Source organism: Scaptodrosophila lebanonensis, unplaced genomic scaffold (genome assembly GCF_003285725.1).
Source record: "Scaptodrosophila lebanonensis strain 11010-0011.00,11010-0021.00 unplaced genomic scaffold, SlebRS2 tig00001412-arrow-pilon, whole genome shotgun sequence".
Classification (NCBI taxonomy): Eukaryota; Metazoa; Arthropoda; class Insecta; order Diptera; family Drosophilidae; genus Scaptodrosophila; species Scaptodrosophila lebanonensis.
This window is the reverse complement of record NW_022060739.1, coordinates 3,455,416-3,471,511: the sequence shown is the minus strand read 5'-3', so window position 1 is coordinate 3,471,511 and position 16,096 is coordinate 3,455,416. Positions and strand designations below refer to the sequence as shown.

Here is a 16,096-nt window from a genome sequence, read left to right as displayed (position 1 = left end):
TTGAGCTTAACTGCAACAGTCAAGATGAATATGAACGCTGCATGCGAGCACAATGCAGTCCCATTGCAACTGGAAAATTATGGTGTGGGAAATGAGGAACTTCCATCCGCCAGTGCGCTCTGACAAAAACTTCAAATCCGGCCAGTGGGGCAATAGCAACTTGATGATCGTTAAGCAAAAGCAATGGCCGGCGGCCAAAGGCGTCGCTTACGACGCCAACGACGACTATGTCGAGCAGCACTGACTAGCACTTGGACTAGGACTGGGACTCGAGGCTACTTAACAGCACAGCTGGCGTTTCCTGGACCGCTGCCCAAGATGAAAATAGCCGCAAATCCAGTTGCCGCTCTTGCTGCTTGCGACTTGTTTCCGCTTTCGGTTTGTTGCCTTTAATTTATGGCCTGACACATGAGCAGACCGACAGACAGCCAGACAAACGGGGAGTGAAGACAGACCAGCAGGGGGCGCATGGAAGAGAGGGAGAGAGAGGGAGAGGGAGGGCGGGTGTCAGGCGATTTGGATAAAGACCAAGGCCTGACTGCAGACTCATTGTCGTTTGTGTTTTGTTCCAAAAACTGATCGCTAGAAACACAAAAAATTTCCACACACTCACACATTTATATATAAATGTACACATGGACGCATAGTGCGGAAATAGTTAACTTTTATATGCATTTCAAATCAGAAACTTTTGCATTCAAACTTTATTAAAATTACGTTTGATGCTCTGTCGCTGTCCTTCGCCCCCTCTCCATCTCCTATCTCCTATCTCCTTTCTATGTTGGCGCCTTTGATTTTTTGCGGATTTCAAATCCAATTTTTAGCATTGTTGGCGAAATGTTGGCGTTCGCTGCTTACTCCTCTTCCCCATAGTTGTTTTTTTGTGCACATTTGCATTATTGTTTTGACTGCTGGCGGTTTTGGGCAGCGACTTTTTCCTATAGCCTCGCACTAATGACCGACATTGCTTCCTAATTACAAAAGTTTTCCATGCACTTGCCTGCCGTTCCTTTTTGTGTGAGTGGGTGGTGCGGTGGTGGTTGGTGGTTGGTGCGTCGTTTCTTGTTTGCAAAAGCATTGTTTTTTTTTAACTACTGTCTGAGAATAAGAACTTTAAAGTTTATTTTATTTCAGTTCTCTTATTTAATGGTTTGGCTCTTAAACTTTGGCATAAGCATTTCATTTAATTTTGTGAAGCACACTCACACTCGCACCTAAGCAGCTAACGGCTATATTAATGCAGCACGATCTACACGCATCACACACCATACTATATAGTACACTATATAGTACACCACGTACCACCACATACACATGTTTGCGCAGTTGAAAAACGCATAAAAGACAGGCGCTGCCCCAAACACATACACTAGTCAGCATGTGTGATGAGACAAAATTAAAGTTGATCTAAATTCATAGCGCAAGGGGTTTACTTACTAAGTCCACTAATTGAGCTTTCTATATATGAATAAAAACATTGCAAGCATTTCAAATTAGAATGTGTATCCAATTTATTTTCATATTCAATAATATATGCACACTCGCCTGTCTATTCTGCTAAGCTCCAATTTTCAAACAATCGTTAAATAAAAATTAATTAGGTAATTAAAAACGATGTTCGGATAATATCATATTTCATAAAAATACTATTGAATGAATATTCTCAAATGATAAACTGAAAAAAAATTTGGATACAAAAAAAAGTAATTTAATTGGAGGTCAGGCACGGCTGAAAAAAGACGTGTTTAATTTAATCATAGCGCACGGAAATTATACAATAAGTTTTTGCTTCACATTTAAAAAAAAGTAAATAAATTATAATTGTTCCTGTATTTACATACATAGATACTTAAATTTATAAATTTTTTTTTTATTTGTTCAGAATAAAACATTTAATTCTGAAAAGGTGGCAATGCATAAAAAAATAAATATTTAATAAAAGAAAAGGTCTTTGGAAATACCCGTAATGAGTGAAACAGCAATTGTAATACACAAGTTTCCAACTAAGGGAGGTATGCTTTTTAATTAAGCTATTAATTAAACTTAAAGTCTGGCGTTGCGAGAACAGGATTGCATTAAAATCTGTGTCATGCTTCTGAGCATTTGAAAATTGTCAATTCTCGTATATAACTAAAAATCAAGATGTTGCCAATATCTTACAATTTTTAAGTGCTTTTTGCTTTATAGCTAACCATCAAACTGTACCTTTCCATACAACTAGGTACAACCATGCTGTGGTAAGTCAATGATGCCAGATTAAAAAGTAAAGGGTTACTGGAAGAATCACATAAACAGAATCTCATTAACAGGTATACATTTTAAATAGTCTTTCGATTTTCATACAATTTTACATTTTATGGCATTATCAAATTTTATATACTTTCGGATTCAACACAACAGTTCTGCATATTTTTTATAACATATTATTAGATATTAATAAATAAAGAAAAATCAGTCAAACGTTCAATATTTAAATCAACCCTATTTAAATAAATATGAATACATCCGAACATAACAGAAGATTGATGTCTTTCTACTTAAGCTCTTTCTTGTGTTTTTGCGAAAACTCGTAAAACAGAGCACCTTCACACTTTGACAAGCGATAAAAATTGGCTGTGAGACATTTAGCATATGAGTCTGTTGTCAACATACATATGCCGCTTAGTGTTGGCATATGTCAAGTGGCAGATGTGGGAGAGTGCAGAGAGACAGCGCGACAGACGGACAGACAGACAGACAGTGCGGGCCACACTTAATGATAAACAATGCTTGCGGTCAGTTTAACATGCCGCGCTATTACCCAACCATACTACACTCACACACACACACACACACACAGGCATACATGTATGTGAGAGACAACGTCGCCTGGTCAGCTGGCCACAAACATAACGAGTGGACAATTTACACGCTTGCCGGCAATGGCTGCCAAAAGAGGATGCAACAAGGATGCAAAGGGTAGGGTGGCGAGTTGGCAAAATACTACGAGCACAAGCAAGAAAAAGCGGCAAAAACAACATGCTTAAAAGAGCAGTAAATGAGAATTTATCCACTTGGTGACCAACGCTGACATGAACACACACACACACACACACAAATTCATACACAAACAAACACACAGATGACAATCGTACACATACACACACACATATAAATGCACATTCCGGGGACACACGCACATCGTAAAGTTTTAATCGGATGTTGTCCAGCTTTACATGACGCCATCTACTAGCTTAGAGTGCAATATCCTGTGGCACGCGATAACATCACACACACTCACACACTCGCACACTCACACTTTACAGCATACACACACACACACACACTCGAACACGTACACATACGAAGAAACAATTGCGCGTTGTTTATGCGCCGCTTTGGCCAGCCAAATGCTTTTGGCTCTTTGCTGTTTGACGGCATTTGGCCTCGGACTGCTGCCTGGCTGGCTACGCACTGCACAGAGAAACAACAACAGCAGTAACTGCTGCAACAACTACAACAATGCCGCTTTGAACCGCGTGCTGGCGTCGCATTGTGCAAAGCTACAGATACAGCTGCCGAGGCAAAGACAACAACAGCCGCTACAGAGGCTTAAAAAGCGCTCAATGCCAGACGAAAAGAAAAAAGGAACTAAATCATTCTCTTTGGCAGCATCGAAGTTGGGTACACTACTCTAGTGTCTCGTTGTTGTTGTTGGTAGAGAATGTTGATAAAAGATTAATTCAGTATACTTGTATGTACATATATAAAATTCTTATCTCTTTTTAAGGATAGTTTTAATTTTATTAATTAAGCCTAGCGTGATGAGAAAAAGGCTGATGTAATAATTTTTAAATTCTCTAAGCTTAAAAGAATGTTGAAACAACCCAGATTTATTGTAGATATTGGTATTATTGATATAGGCTAAGTCCATGATAATTAATACCATAAATAAATATTTTCTTCGGCATTGCCGATTAGGCCGGTATTATTATTTTAAATGTTATGCTTGATATGCTCGTATAAAGTAATCTTATTTAAGTCTAGACAACAAACTTTTTGTTGGTTTGCGTATTGGTATTTGTTCGAAAAATGACTTTTCTATCAATTCGAGCGATAGTTTCATTTGGTTTCTTAATTTAAAGTTTTTCTGCTAACGTAAATTTTCTCAGCTCTAAAGTATTGATTCGAAGGCGTCTTAATAAATTCGATACACTTTTTTCAATAATATATTAGACCAATGTAAGTCCAATTTTGAATATTTGTGATAATCCTCTAATAATTTCTATGATAGATTTAAGGTAGATTGTACATAGGAACCTGAGCCTGAGCCAGCAGTATGACGCTTCAAAGCTTCAACTTAATAAGCAAAGGTTTGTGGTAGAAGCGGTCGCTTATATAGATGTGACTGGAATAATATGATTTTATTATATAGATTTGGCTGTATATTGGACATAACATGCTTTTGTTAAGGGAGTATTACAATCTTCTATGCCAAACTCAATAGACCCTTTCGCTTCAAGTGCACAGCATAAAAATGTAGCGGAGAGTGCAGTGATATGTGTTGGCCAGTGTTTAGTTGGACGGTCGCAGTCGTTCACTTCGTTGACCAGAAGCTCCAAAGCCGTATAGTGGACTCCGCCATCTCCTCCGTTTCCATCTCCTGTCTCCATCGTCGTCGTCGTCGTCGACGTCGTTGTCATTGTCGTGACAGGAAATTAAGATGAATGTGGCGAGCAAACTGTAGTTCTCAACTGTGGTTCAGTTCTTGGTCTCCCATCTTTTTTTTTTTTGTAGTTTTTCTGTTGTTTCTGTATAGAAACTGCTGTTGTTTTTGGTGTTGGTGTTGCTGCCGCAGCTCGTTGGACTTTTAAAATATTCATAACACAAACTGTTGCCACTATCGCCGCCACTGCTGCTGACAACCACACACACATCCATTCGTACTGATACTGATAGCTGGGACAGTTAGTCGGAAGGACGGACCTAGTGACTGCGGTTGGAGCGGCAGCGTGAAAAACTTGTGTGTGTGTTGGATAGTGTATGAGTTTGAATTAATTGATTTTTATGAATTTTTTAAGTGACTTTTTATGCCACGTTAATGAATGCATGGGGTATTGAATTTGTGGCTTAGTTGTGGCAGTTACAATGCGATGAATGGCTGGGGACACTGATTTTACTAAAATACTACAAATACGAGCATAATCAACATTTGTCTTGGTGTAACAAAAACATACAAGTATATTGTAGTTTAGAATAGGGAATGAAATTAAACACATTTACTTATTTAAAGTTTAGTGAAGTTGAAGGCTGAAATTTAGTTCATAAAATATGTCCGCTGTCTTTGAATTTATAGAAAAAAATGAGACCATTTCAGTAAAACAAAATATGTAATTCTAGAAAATTTTTAGAGAATATTAATCTCTTTACACTAATTTTGTCCTTACTTTCCTCTATACATGTATAATTCATTATTAATGAAGTTTTCTAATGGTAGTTAAGCTCCTGTAGAGAATTAAATGAAATAAAACAAATCCGCATAGTTGAATTTGTTAGCCGCCTTCGATAAAACAGTAGCTCTTCACAGGCTGTTTTTAGAAATATATGCAAAAAACAGAAAAAGTAATTCAATTTTTTGGAGAACACTGTGAATTGTAACTGAGTCAACATACACGTACATAAAAAGTGAAAAATCCGCATTTTAACTAGTTGAGGTACATTTTTATTAGAAAGAAGAACTCAGTGGGAGGCTTGATAGTATTTTTGAAGCTCAGTGAACTATTTGGGTGCTGGGATTGACAACGGGTGGCAAGTCGATTAGGAGGAATATTTTAAAGCAACACCATTGCACAAATTCTACTAAATAGGCCAAAAAGTATAGGCTTAGTCAGCTCAGTAGGAATGAACGCGTAGTTTGTTGTGAGTAATTTCCTAACGCAGTGATACTAGAAATGTGAAATAGGAGAAAGCACCTTGTATAATCTGCAAATAATGTACTTCTGTATGAACAATTAATGCAGTCGAATCAGCAAAATAATTTACCTTCACGACAGCCACTAAAGTGACGCGAAAATATTTGAGGCCTGTGAGAAAGAAAGGCTGCGAGTTGATCTCAATAGCCAGTGTAAGCATTTTCATGAGAAGCACATTCTCGCGCACATTGCTCGAGTGGTAGACGATTTGCTCCCAACCGCTTGTATAATACATAAGACCAAGCTCGTCGGTCTGGGAATAAACCGAAGACTAGCTGTAAATAGGCGGATAATTGTGTAATGATTGCGGACTCACCGTTTTATAGAGTATGGAGCCGAGCATGCCAAAAGCTAAGAGCTCCAGAAACTTGGCCACAAACCAAACAATGTAAGTAAAATTAGCACTAGGATTCTATGGAGGAGTACGGACTAGATAAGTACTTAGTTTAAATGGAAACCGCTCACTTACCGTATAGCTTTTGAAGCTCAGAGCGCAGAGAAGCGCAGCACTAAATGCAAAAAGTATGAAGATGCGAAAACTGAATTGCGCCTCTACCTGCGCCCCAAAATTATTGAGCTCCACATTGCGACGTAGAATCTGAACGAGGGCCTGACGATACTGACGCGCTATGCGTCCCTTGTCTACAGTGTTGGCTGCCAGCAAATGTTTCGCTGTCATCCTCAGGTGCTCACCCAACTGTCCATAGCGAGCATTCATGTGCATCAAAATCTCGCCCAGCACATTAAGCTCGCCAAAGAGCATGGTGGTTATGATGATGCCCACAAAAATGTTGGTGCCGATGAGTGGTATGTAGAAGCGTAGTTGGGTATTGTCGAATGGATATAGCTGCTTGTAGAGCATCTCACGCCGATGGTAGATAATATTTTGAATTGGAACCAGAAAGAAATTTAAGAGCGCCATTATATACATAATGGAGTTTATGCGAGTGCCCAGCATTTGCCGCTGGATTCGCGCATAGGTGTTCGACTCAGTCGCTTGGGGCACATAGATCTCGGCGTAGAATTTCTGCAGCACCCGCTTGAACGCCGCCTTATGACGTGCCAGCTGGAAGCCGCGTATTTGTATCTCGACCAGTATCAGATAGGTCGGCATGCCTGTCAGCATTATATCCATGTCATTGAGATTGTCGAGCAGGTAGTTCAGATCAACTGCGTGATGTTGCAGGAACGTGAGGAAGCTGAAGACCAGTAAGGCCCGCTCTACAAATATGTCCCAGCGACTAGCCGTGTCCTCCAAAGGCCATACAGTTGGATTTAGGACCCGATACATGGCAATGGGCCATGGCAGCGAAACGAGCTTTCCATTTGCAAGACGCGGGCGATAACGCATGGCTCGAGCTAGTTAGTACTGACCAGGAGCCACTATTTCTAGTATTTATAGCCTCATTATGACAAGCCCGACAATTAGGCTTGTCCATGAATAATGAATGTGAACAGTAATTAATTCAATGCCCGGCGTTTGATTTAAATATTTACCAATTGTATTTAATTGCTTATGAATTCTATTAATTTCTATAAATCAATTTTTAATGCATACACTAAATATTTATTATGAATATAAAGAAAAAGTCTGAGTTTTCCTTTTCAAATGAAATACGTGCTATAAATTCGTTAATACACAAACAAACAATGTTCTGTAAAGGTTGATAGGCTTTAAGCATCAGCTGCGACATTATTTTATATCAAGTTGAGTTTTATAAACCCTCTTAAAAGTCACATTAAATTGGGAAAATTATTTGGGTTGTTCTTTAAATGCAAATGGCTAGCTCTTGAATACTATTTAAGAGTTTGTCTGAATCTGTAATGCCTTCACAAAGCTGAGCTTGAATAGTCATAGTTATATCATTAATATTATGTACAATTTGTTTACAAATCACGGAGATTATACTCAAAGATTTGAAGACTTTTATATTAGGGCTATAAGTAATTTTTTAATATAATATCAAGTTGCTCAGGTAGAAAGTATTGTTATGGGCCAAGTCAATTTAAGACTAATAGCACAAATCAAAATATTTTAAAATTTATCAGAAATCTACCTAACTAAAAGCTTAATTTTTTAGCTACAAAACTAGGTCGATTTAATTAGAGTAAGATAAATATACTAATGTCAATTGAGAAGTAATTTGCCTAACAAATATAGCACTTGAGTGTAAAAAGCGCTTTCCCTGTCACAGATTATTATCATTTTGGCTTCATATGTGAAAAAGGAGAATAAAAATAAATATTGATTTGTTATTAGATTGCCGTTTGAAAATAAATAAAGTCGAATAGAAAGCTGCGAGTATGTATGTGTGTGTGTGCTTCGTCAATGTCCCCAATAAAAAATTACTATTTGAGTGACAATTGGCCAGGGCTTTCACTCCAGAAATGGGGCAAATGAATGAACGGTCGACTAGTGAGTAGATTAGAGGCTGTAGATATTTTACCTGAATAGTAGAAAAATAAATTGAACGTGTATTTGGAAAAGTTAAGACATTTCTTTAGTTAAATGTTATCATGTCAAGGAATTAATTGACACAATTTAAACGCAAAGGGCTGCAATTCTTGCTGCATTCTTAACAGCTTCGTAATTATGGAAAGAACTTGGAAACACCTCAATAAACAAGCCAGCAAATTTAACAAATTGGTTTTCCACTATTCAGATACTGAACTACTCTGATAATTTTCTTTATAAACTTTTTATAAATAGCTTGAGTGAAAATTTATTAAAACTTGACCATCTCCAAATATTTTATATTTAAAATTTGTATAAATAACTCGATTGAAAGAATATTAAAGCTTGATCTTCGCTGATTATTTTCTATTTAAAATTTGATAAATAGCTTGAGCATCCTTGATTATTTTATATTTAAAGCTTAAGCTTCTCTGATTATTTTCTATTTAAAATTTGTATAAATAGTTCGATTGAAAGAGTATTAAAGCTTGATCTTCGCTGATTATTTTCTATTTAAAATTTGATAAATAGCTCGATTGAAAGAGATTTAAAGCTTAAGCTTCTCTGATTATTTTCTTTTTAAAATCTTGTATAAATAGCTTGATTTCAATGAGATTTAAAGCATATGGTGGGGAATGTCTAGCGTAAGAGTCCTTCAAAATCGTTTGTATTCCAGCTACCAAATAATTTGATTGTAAGTTAAAGCTAAGAGGAGAGCAAGTTGATGTAGTTTTTATGTCTAGGTCAATAAATTCTAATTTCAACCCGTCTTCGTCTTGTATGGCCAGCGAAGGGCCAAAAGTTTTAAATGTTCTCAAATTTCATGAACGGCTATTACGCATAAAATGAGCCAAAATTATAGAAAAACTTTTGAACTTTCGGCTTCTTGGTTAGCTAATAACTTAATTGAGGCATCGCACGCATGGGAGGGCTCATTAAAAAAGTTGAGAATTGGAAAATTGTCTCGAATGTGAGCTGTGGGAGTAATCAAGGACTGCAAAATGGTTGTCGGTTATATAAGTCAGTTGCTTAAGAATAGATTTCAACAGTAGTAGAAGGAACCACATTCAGTTACGAGTATGCAACGTTACGTGCCTCGGCTGGCCAATGGACAATTGGTGCCTTTATCCTGGCCCCTGGCTTTGTATCGTCGACTGAATCACATTACCTGGCCCCTGGAGCCATCAGCCAGTCGATGGGCACATGGCTTGGACTACCTGCTCGCTATTTGTGGCTGCCTGATATTTGTGCTGACAAACGATGCGGAGTTGCGTTATTTGCGTCAGAAGCAGAACAATGTTGATCAATTGCTAACTGGGATGCCCACCTACCTGGTGTTGGTGGAGTCACACTTACGTGGCCTGTACACGGTGCTGCATTGGGCGGAGCAGCATTGGCTGATGCATCAGTTTTATGCCGATATCTATATAGAGCGCGATAGAGAGCCACAAATTTTCAAGGAAATTGAAAGACAAATGCTACCCAGTCGTCTGGTGGCTATTATGTATTTAGTTGCGCTGTCGGGCTTTCTCCTGGTACCGATAATGTGTCTTGTTTATCGGCGACAGGACTTCTTATATGCCATGGTCTTTCCCTTCGATACGACACCGCTCTGGCTCTTTGTGCCGCTCCTGATAAGCAACATTTGGGTGGGAGTTATCATTGATTCGATGATTTTTGGTGAAACAAATTTGCTTGGCGAGATGATGATGCATTTGAATGCGCGCTATTTACTGCTGCAACGCGACCTGCAATTGAGTGTGGACCGCATCCTGGCGATGCGCCAGAGGCCGCATATGGCGCACCAACTGCGTCAGGCATTAACCGAGCTGTTGCGACGCAATGTGGCGCTCAATCATTTTGCCGAACGATTGGAGAAGGTGTACAATATACGGGTTTTCATTATTTTCTCGTTCAGCTCCGGCTTACTGTGTGCACTCAGCTTCAAGACTTATACGGTGAGGGTTCAAGGTATTGTTCATTGTTTAGTTGCCAACTGAGTTGTCGGTCTATTTAAGAATCCCGCTGCCAATTACACCTATGGCATGTGGTTTGTGTCGAAGACTTTGGAGCTGCTTGCTTTTGGTCAATTGGGTTCCAATCTGGCGCATACGGTAAGCTATAGAATCTTGTAGAGTAACATTTTAATTAATTATTAAATAGCTTGATTAACATTTTTCTAGGGAACATGACATTTGACTTAAACTACTTTCTTTCCTTGAATGCAAAACATCATCAAATCTTTAACCATTTTAATCAATTGCAGACGGACTTGTTAAGCAGCATGTATTACGAATCCAAATGGGAGCAGGTGATGTATCTCTCAACCAATACTTGCGAGAATGTGCGTCTCTTGAAGCTTGTTGTTGTGGCCATTGAAGTAAATGCCAAGCCCTTCTATGTCACTGGCCTCAAATACTTTCGTGTCAGTCTAATTGCTGTGTTGAAGGTAGGTGCAGCAGCTCTTCAAAATTTATGCTTCACGTTCCATCCACTCTTTGCAGATACTGCAGGCTGCCTTTTCCTATTTCACATTTCTCACTTCAATACGCTGAAATAAATTTGGCGTGCTGTCATCGCCTGGCCGGCAATTGCGGCGCGACAAATCGGCCAATCATATTATTCATAACATTTTAATGAACCATAATTCAAAATGTTGCTGTAGTTGTTGTTGCCTTTGCTGTAGTGCTGTGGCACAGGATGCGTCCAGCATACAAATGATTGCATATTAAAAGTCAATTATTGGTGAATTAAGTTTAATTTAATTAAATTGATAAAAGGCATTGCGCATACGCATCGTTGGTCGCTTGGTTGTCTGTGTGCATGCGAATTAAGTAAGACTCGCAATAAAATATTCATGATTGCATGCAGTTTCTGTTGCCTTGTTGGAGTTTTGTGAAGTAAAGGAAACTTGAGTCTTTTGTGCTTTTTGCGCTTCTAAAATTAGAATATCGGTTGCTCGCCCTTGCCGATCAACGGCCATTAAGTGTGCGCGCCTTAAAGTATGCTATAAATCTGCAACTTTAGACAGCAATGTGCACGCTTCTTAGCCGCCTTCAGTTCGCTCGTCTGTTTCAATTTCAATTTCCTGCTGCACGAACGTTTTGGTAAATTAATCCATTTAAGTTTCGCCATGAAAATGCGCAAAACTTTTCACATAAAACTCATGGCGTCCCGCTCGCACTTTCCGCCAACATCACCCGTTCGCATAATTTTATCAATCTTGGCGGACGGCGTACGCCGAACGGCGGGCGGCCGGCGGGACTCAAATGGCAAACGAAGTTCGACATCATGCGGTGGCCCACTCATTGATAATTAGACGCAGCTCCGGAGCGTCGACGTTGCTTTCGCATTTGCCAATTTGCACTTCATTAGCGCGCAGTTGTTCCGCAGGATCGAGTGTGCGGGTGTCGATTGTGTCATAAGAGATAGTTAATGTGTTTTTATTTGTCGTGATTAGTGGTGTGCATTCTAATGTGCAAGAATTTCGCATGCAATTCAAAATGTAATTAGAGGAAGGCTACTGGCCATTTCGTGCATGCATATACATACTTGTATTTGAGAGTTGGTTCTCAGCAAAAACGCAATGCTTTTGGTGGCTGCAGAATATGAACGACTCCATCTAGTTCCATATAAGCCTTCGTTATGCTGCGTAATGTCTTCTCTTAGCTAAGCTGATGAGACCGCGATCGACAAGACTGGTTTGTAGAGAACGCTATGTTAAAAGAAATAACCCATCCCCCCTCCAACGAGTGCACTACCCTTCTCATTATTCCCTCCCAGTTGTCCGAGATAGAAAGGAACAACCGATGGATCCGAGTAACACTCGCAAACGACAGATATTTCCAGAAGTCTATTCACACTAACATCTAGATTACAATTACAGCTTTTGTAGACATAACTAACATCTCCATTCGCATAACTCTTAAAAAGTGTGTGTACCAGCTCTAATAAAAATATTAAGGTTTTAATTAAAAAATTCATCTTTATTCAGTAAAGATCAATTGGTAACAGAACACGGTTAATTACGAATTGCTAACTGACAAAAAAATTGGACTGACGAAAGTATCTCTTGACGGGCAGAAAGAAGAGCATATACACCTAGTATACACCTAATTCTGTTTTTACACGGTAGATTGGTTCCAAAGAAAGTCGTGCTAAAAAAAAACCATGTAAAAACAGATATTGATTATATGTAATACAAATCGTGCTAACCAATAAAATTTTTAATTTTCAAGCCGTCTTAAATCAAAACCTTGTAAAAACAGAATTAGGTGTACATTAAAGTGAATGGATCAAATGGAGAGCATTGTAGCAAGATCGATAAATATATTTTGCATACTATTAAAATGTAGGATTTTTGATGTTGTATATCATATCTAATGATCCGCAAAAAAGTTTCAAAGTATTAAAACAATTGTTTAATAATTAAAGTTTCAATCAGCTGAAGTGATAAAGTGTGGAAAAAATGTCTAATAGAAAGACGCAAATTTATGCTATTCCAGACACTCTATATTTATAATATAATGGCCCATTAAAGAACTTAAATAGAATCAGATAAATCAGTCACAGATCCTATATATGTAGTTAGTTGAACTCGACAATAATTCACAGTTGCGAACTTTTTAAAAAAATAACTCAGACATGCTCGAAGCGATTATTCCAATCAGTGATATATGTATATATACTTGTACGTATGAACAAGTGTGGCAATGTTTAATTAGAAGCTGAATAGTAAATAGAATCCAGTAGTTGCTCTCTGGCTGCCTGTGGCAACCGATGAACTTATTCGGGAAATGCAGCACAATTTTATATTTATGCTTGAGTTGCCAACTATTGTGGGAAACAAGCACACACACATACACACAAATACGCACAGATATATACTTGTATGTACATGCATGGCAAGTAAATGTTGCAAAAGTTGTAGCCTTGTAATTAGCATTAGCGATATTGTGTCTAAAGTTTTTGACGCCGGGTATTAAGCGCGTTTGCTAAATATGTATATATGTATGTGTTATATATATATTTGTGAGCATTCGTGCGTTCATTTATATTTCGCCTTGTGTGTGTTTTTAATGCTTGCCAAAAGCGCAACTACATAGACCAAAAGTTTGGCTACATTTAACTTGGAATTTTGATTTGATTGCAGAGACGCGGCGGCATTAAATCAAATTTAGCGCACCAAATAAACGCAGTAGCAGTAAGAGCAGCAGGAGCGGAAGCAGCAGTAGCAGTAGCAGCGTAGCAGCAGCAGTTGTAGTCATTGCTTGAAAAAAACTTTTAATTACGCGCACATTTTTTGGTCGCCTGCGTGCAAAACTTGGCCACAAGGCTGCGGCATGGCGGCTTGGCGGCTGCTGCAAATGAAAATGGAAATGGAAAAAGGGGCTATGTGAGAGAGGGTCGGGGGTGGTGGCGGCATCGGGGAGCAGGTTAAGCAGCATTTGCATTGGGTTAAATGAAAATTATGCGCGCTTTGCATTAAATTACGTGTCATGCAATACATTTTGAGTCGCAACGTTGGCTGGCAACGTGGCGTATACTTAATTAATTTTAAATGCACTTTTAATAGTTTCTTTAGTTTCTTCAGTAGTTTGCGCGCAAAAGTTGCGCTAAGTGGAAGCACAATTTACACGTGACTATGCCGGGCATACGCACACACACAAACACACATACAAACACACATAGAAACACACACACAAACACACATACAGACACATACGAATCCACACATTAAGGGAATACCTTTAAGCTGGGGCCGGCGTTAGGTCGCGTATTTATGTAACTTTCACTGTTGGCAGCAAACGCGGTAAAAGGGAAAGAAAGGAATAATGAGAAGAAGCAAGAGAGGAGGAAAAAAGAAAAACGCAAGATGCAGCGAAGGCAAAGAGTAGTTTATTCATGTGTGACTGCATTTGTCAGAGCGACTGTCAACTATACACACACACACAGGCACTCTTACAGCTGGAGAGTTATGCATGTATGTGTAATTATGTCTGAGATTATGCCCGCAGTCGTGGAATTGCTTTATTGTGAGTGTGTCTGTGCGTGCGTCTTTAATATCCTTGTGCTGCCTGCGCTGCTTCTGCTGCTTTTGCTGCTGCTCTTATCCGTGCATTTTGTTCCCATTGCTCGTGTTGTCAACGTCAAAAGTTTCTGTGGCCTGCCAATGTGTATGTGTATGTGAGTACATACAAATGTGGAACGTACACACATACATATATATATGTACATACACATACATGTGTATGAGTTTGCCTTTGGCTTTCGCTGCTTTAAGTGAACCCAAGATATACGTGTATATAGTATACTCGTTGTTCATATGCAGCTTGCTTAAGTATTCTCATTTTCCAGCTGCTTCTCCTGCTCCACCGCCTGCTGCTGCTGCTGCAGCCTGGTTTTTGGGCTTGCTGTGGATCCAAAAGTCGCAGGAAGTTATTATCCTAAAAACTTTACCCCTGAGGGCAATACAAACAAAAGCGAAGCACACATACACACTCCACACACATAAACGTCTGGCTACGAAATGGCTACACTCGCCAAGACCGAACAAAACACACTCACTCACACATGCCTACCGTGTCAACGTGCGTGCGTGTATGTGTGTGTGTGTGTGTGTGTGGGTTTGCTTGGCTATGCATTAAAATAGAATGTCATAAAATTAGAACGATGATCAGCAAAAGCCTCGGCACAGGTCCTGCTTAAGTTCACAGCCAAAAACGTGATTGTCTGTTCCAATAAAATTTCATAAAAAGGTGACGAGCCACACCGTAATAAGGTGGCATGAAGATTCTAAAGGTGCTAGTGGTGTTGCTTTCTAATATTTCAAACTATTGTGGAATGCTAACAGAAATTTGAGAAGGTTTGACTGGAAAGCAGGGCCAGACACATTAAACTAGGAGTAAACTATTCTTTGCTTTAGACGAAACAATAAGCTCGGGTTCTGCATGACAGAAGAGATCCCTAAATACAAACTTTGATAATCTAATTCATCAGGCTTATAATTTATAATTGAATCAATTGAATTCTGTAAGGAAAATATTTGATTTCATATATGAGTATCTATTACATATACGCCTATGGGTATGGGTCATTAAAAGTGGAACACAATACATTTAGCTAACACTCTGTATTCATTTTAAACTTCCCGGTTTTTACCTCTAATAATAATTAATACAACTTGGAAAACAATTGTTTGCATGGAACTTTTTCAATTTAAAATTACTGTTATTATTTGGAATAACATATACAAACCTATTACAACTTGAAGAAGGAGCTTCCCCATTTTTAATTTAATTTGTTAAATCTTTGATCAAGAGTCCCTATGAGGCTGGATATATGTTTTTCAAATGTAAGGCTTCAACATCCTATTGCATTAAACAGATTTATCAAACTGATCGGACACATTTTAAAATACGATCAACAAGTAACAATAATAAGCTTTAAGTAGAAATGCTCAATGGTGCATAGACTTACAAATTATTTGTCTATTTTCTGAATTAGTGGTTTTAATTAATTAATATTGCTATTTAATTAGATACGACTAGCTTTATCAAATTAAAACTGCACGCTCTTCGTTAAAAAATAATGAACGAATCCATAAATGCATTTTTGTTAATACACATATCTGCTCAATATTTGAATAATACAAGTATAAAGAGTTAACATGATATTAAATATTAGTTGA

The 16,096-nt window shown here is 38.4% G+C and overlaps 2 protein-coding genes across 2 annotated transcripts; one reads left to right on the top strand and one right to left on the bottom strand.

Moving 5' to 3' along the window:
- Nucleotides 1-5,910: 5,910 nt before the first annotated feature.
- Nucleotides 5,911-7,302, bottom strand: LOC115631892 (odorant receptor 74a). Its single transcript, XM_030528741.1, has 4 exons — nt 6,421-7,302; nt 6,268-6,363; nt 6,022-6,204; nt 5,911-5,961 (listed from the first exon to the last, which is right to left on the bottom strand). The coding sequence occupies exons 1-4, from the start codon at nt 7,300-7,302 to the stop codon at nt 5,911-5,913; spliced, it is 1,212 nt and encodes a 403-aa protein (XP_030384601.1).
- A 2,183-nt stretch (nt 7,303-9,485) lies between these two features.
- LOC115631910 (odorant receptor 35a) lies at nt 9,486-10,961 on the top strand. The gene is made up of 4 exons (XM_030528761.1): nt 9,486-10,364; nt 10,425-10,520; nt 10,673-10,855; nt 10,911-10,961. The coding sequence occupies exons 1-4, from the start codon at nt 9,486-9,488 to the stop codon at nt 10,959-10,961; spliced, it is 1,209 nt and encodes a 402-aa protein (XP_030384621.1).
- Nucleotides 10,962-16,096: the final 5,135 nt, after the last annotated feature.

What these genes read in the sequence shown, in the direction of transcription:
- LOC115631892 (XM_030528741.1), bottom strand. Translation starts at nt 7,302, where the DNA reads ATGCGTTATCGCCCGCGTCTTGCAAATGGAAAGCTCGTTTCGCTGCCA. An exon ending in TGAGCTTCAAAAGCTATACG is followed by an intron (nt 6,364 to 6,420) that starts GTAAGTGAGCGG and finishes ACTCCTCCATAG; the next exon opens with AATCCTAGTGCTAATTTTAC. An exon ending in CTTTAGTGGCTGTCGTGAAG is followed by an intron (nt 5,962 to 6,021) that starts GTAAATTATTTT and finishes CATTATTTGCAG; the next exon opens with ATTATACAAGGTGCTTTCTC.
- LOC115631910 (XM_030528761.1), top strand. Translation starts at nt 9,486, where the DNA reads ATGCAACGTTACGTGCCTCGGCTGGCCAATGGACAATTGGTGCCTTTA. An exon ending in TCAGCTTCAAGACTTATACG is followed by an intron (nt 10,365 to 10,424) that starts GTGAGGGTTCAA and finishes GGTCTATTTAAG; the next exon opens with AATCCCGCTGCCAATTACAC. An exon ending in GTTCCAATCTGGCGCATACG is followed by an intron (nt 10,521 to 10,672) that starts GTAAGCTATAGA and finishes AATCAATTGCAG; the next exon opens with ACGGACTTGTTAAGCAGCAT.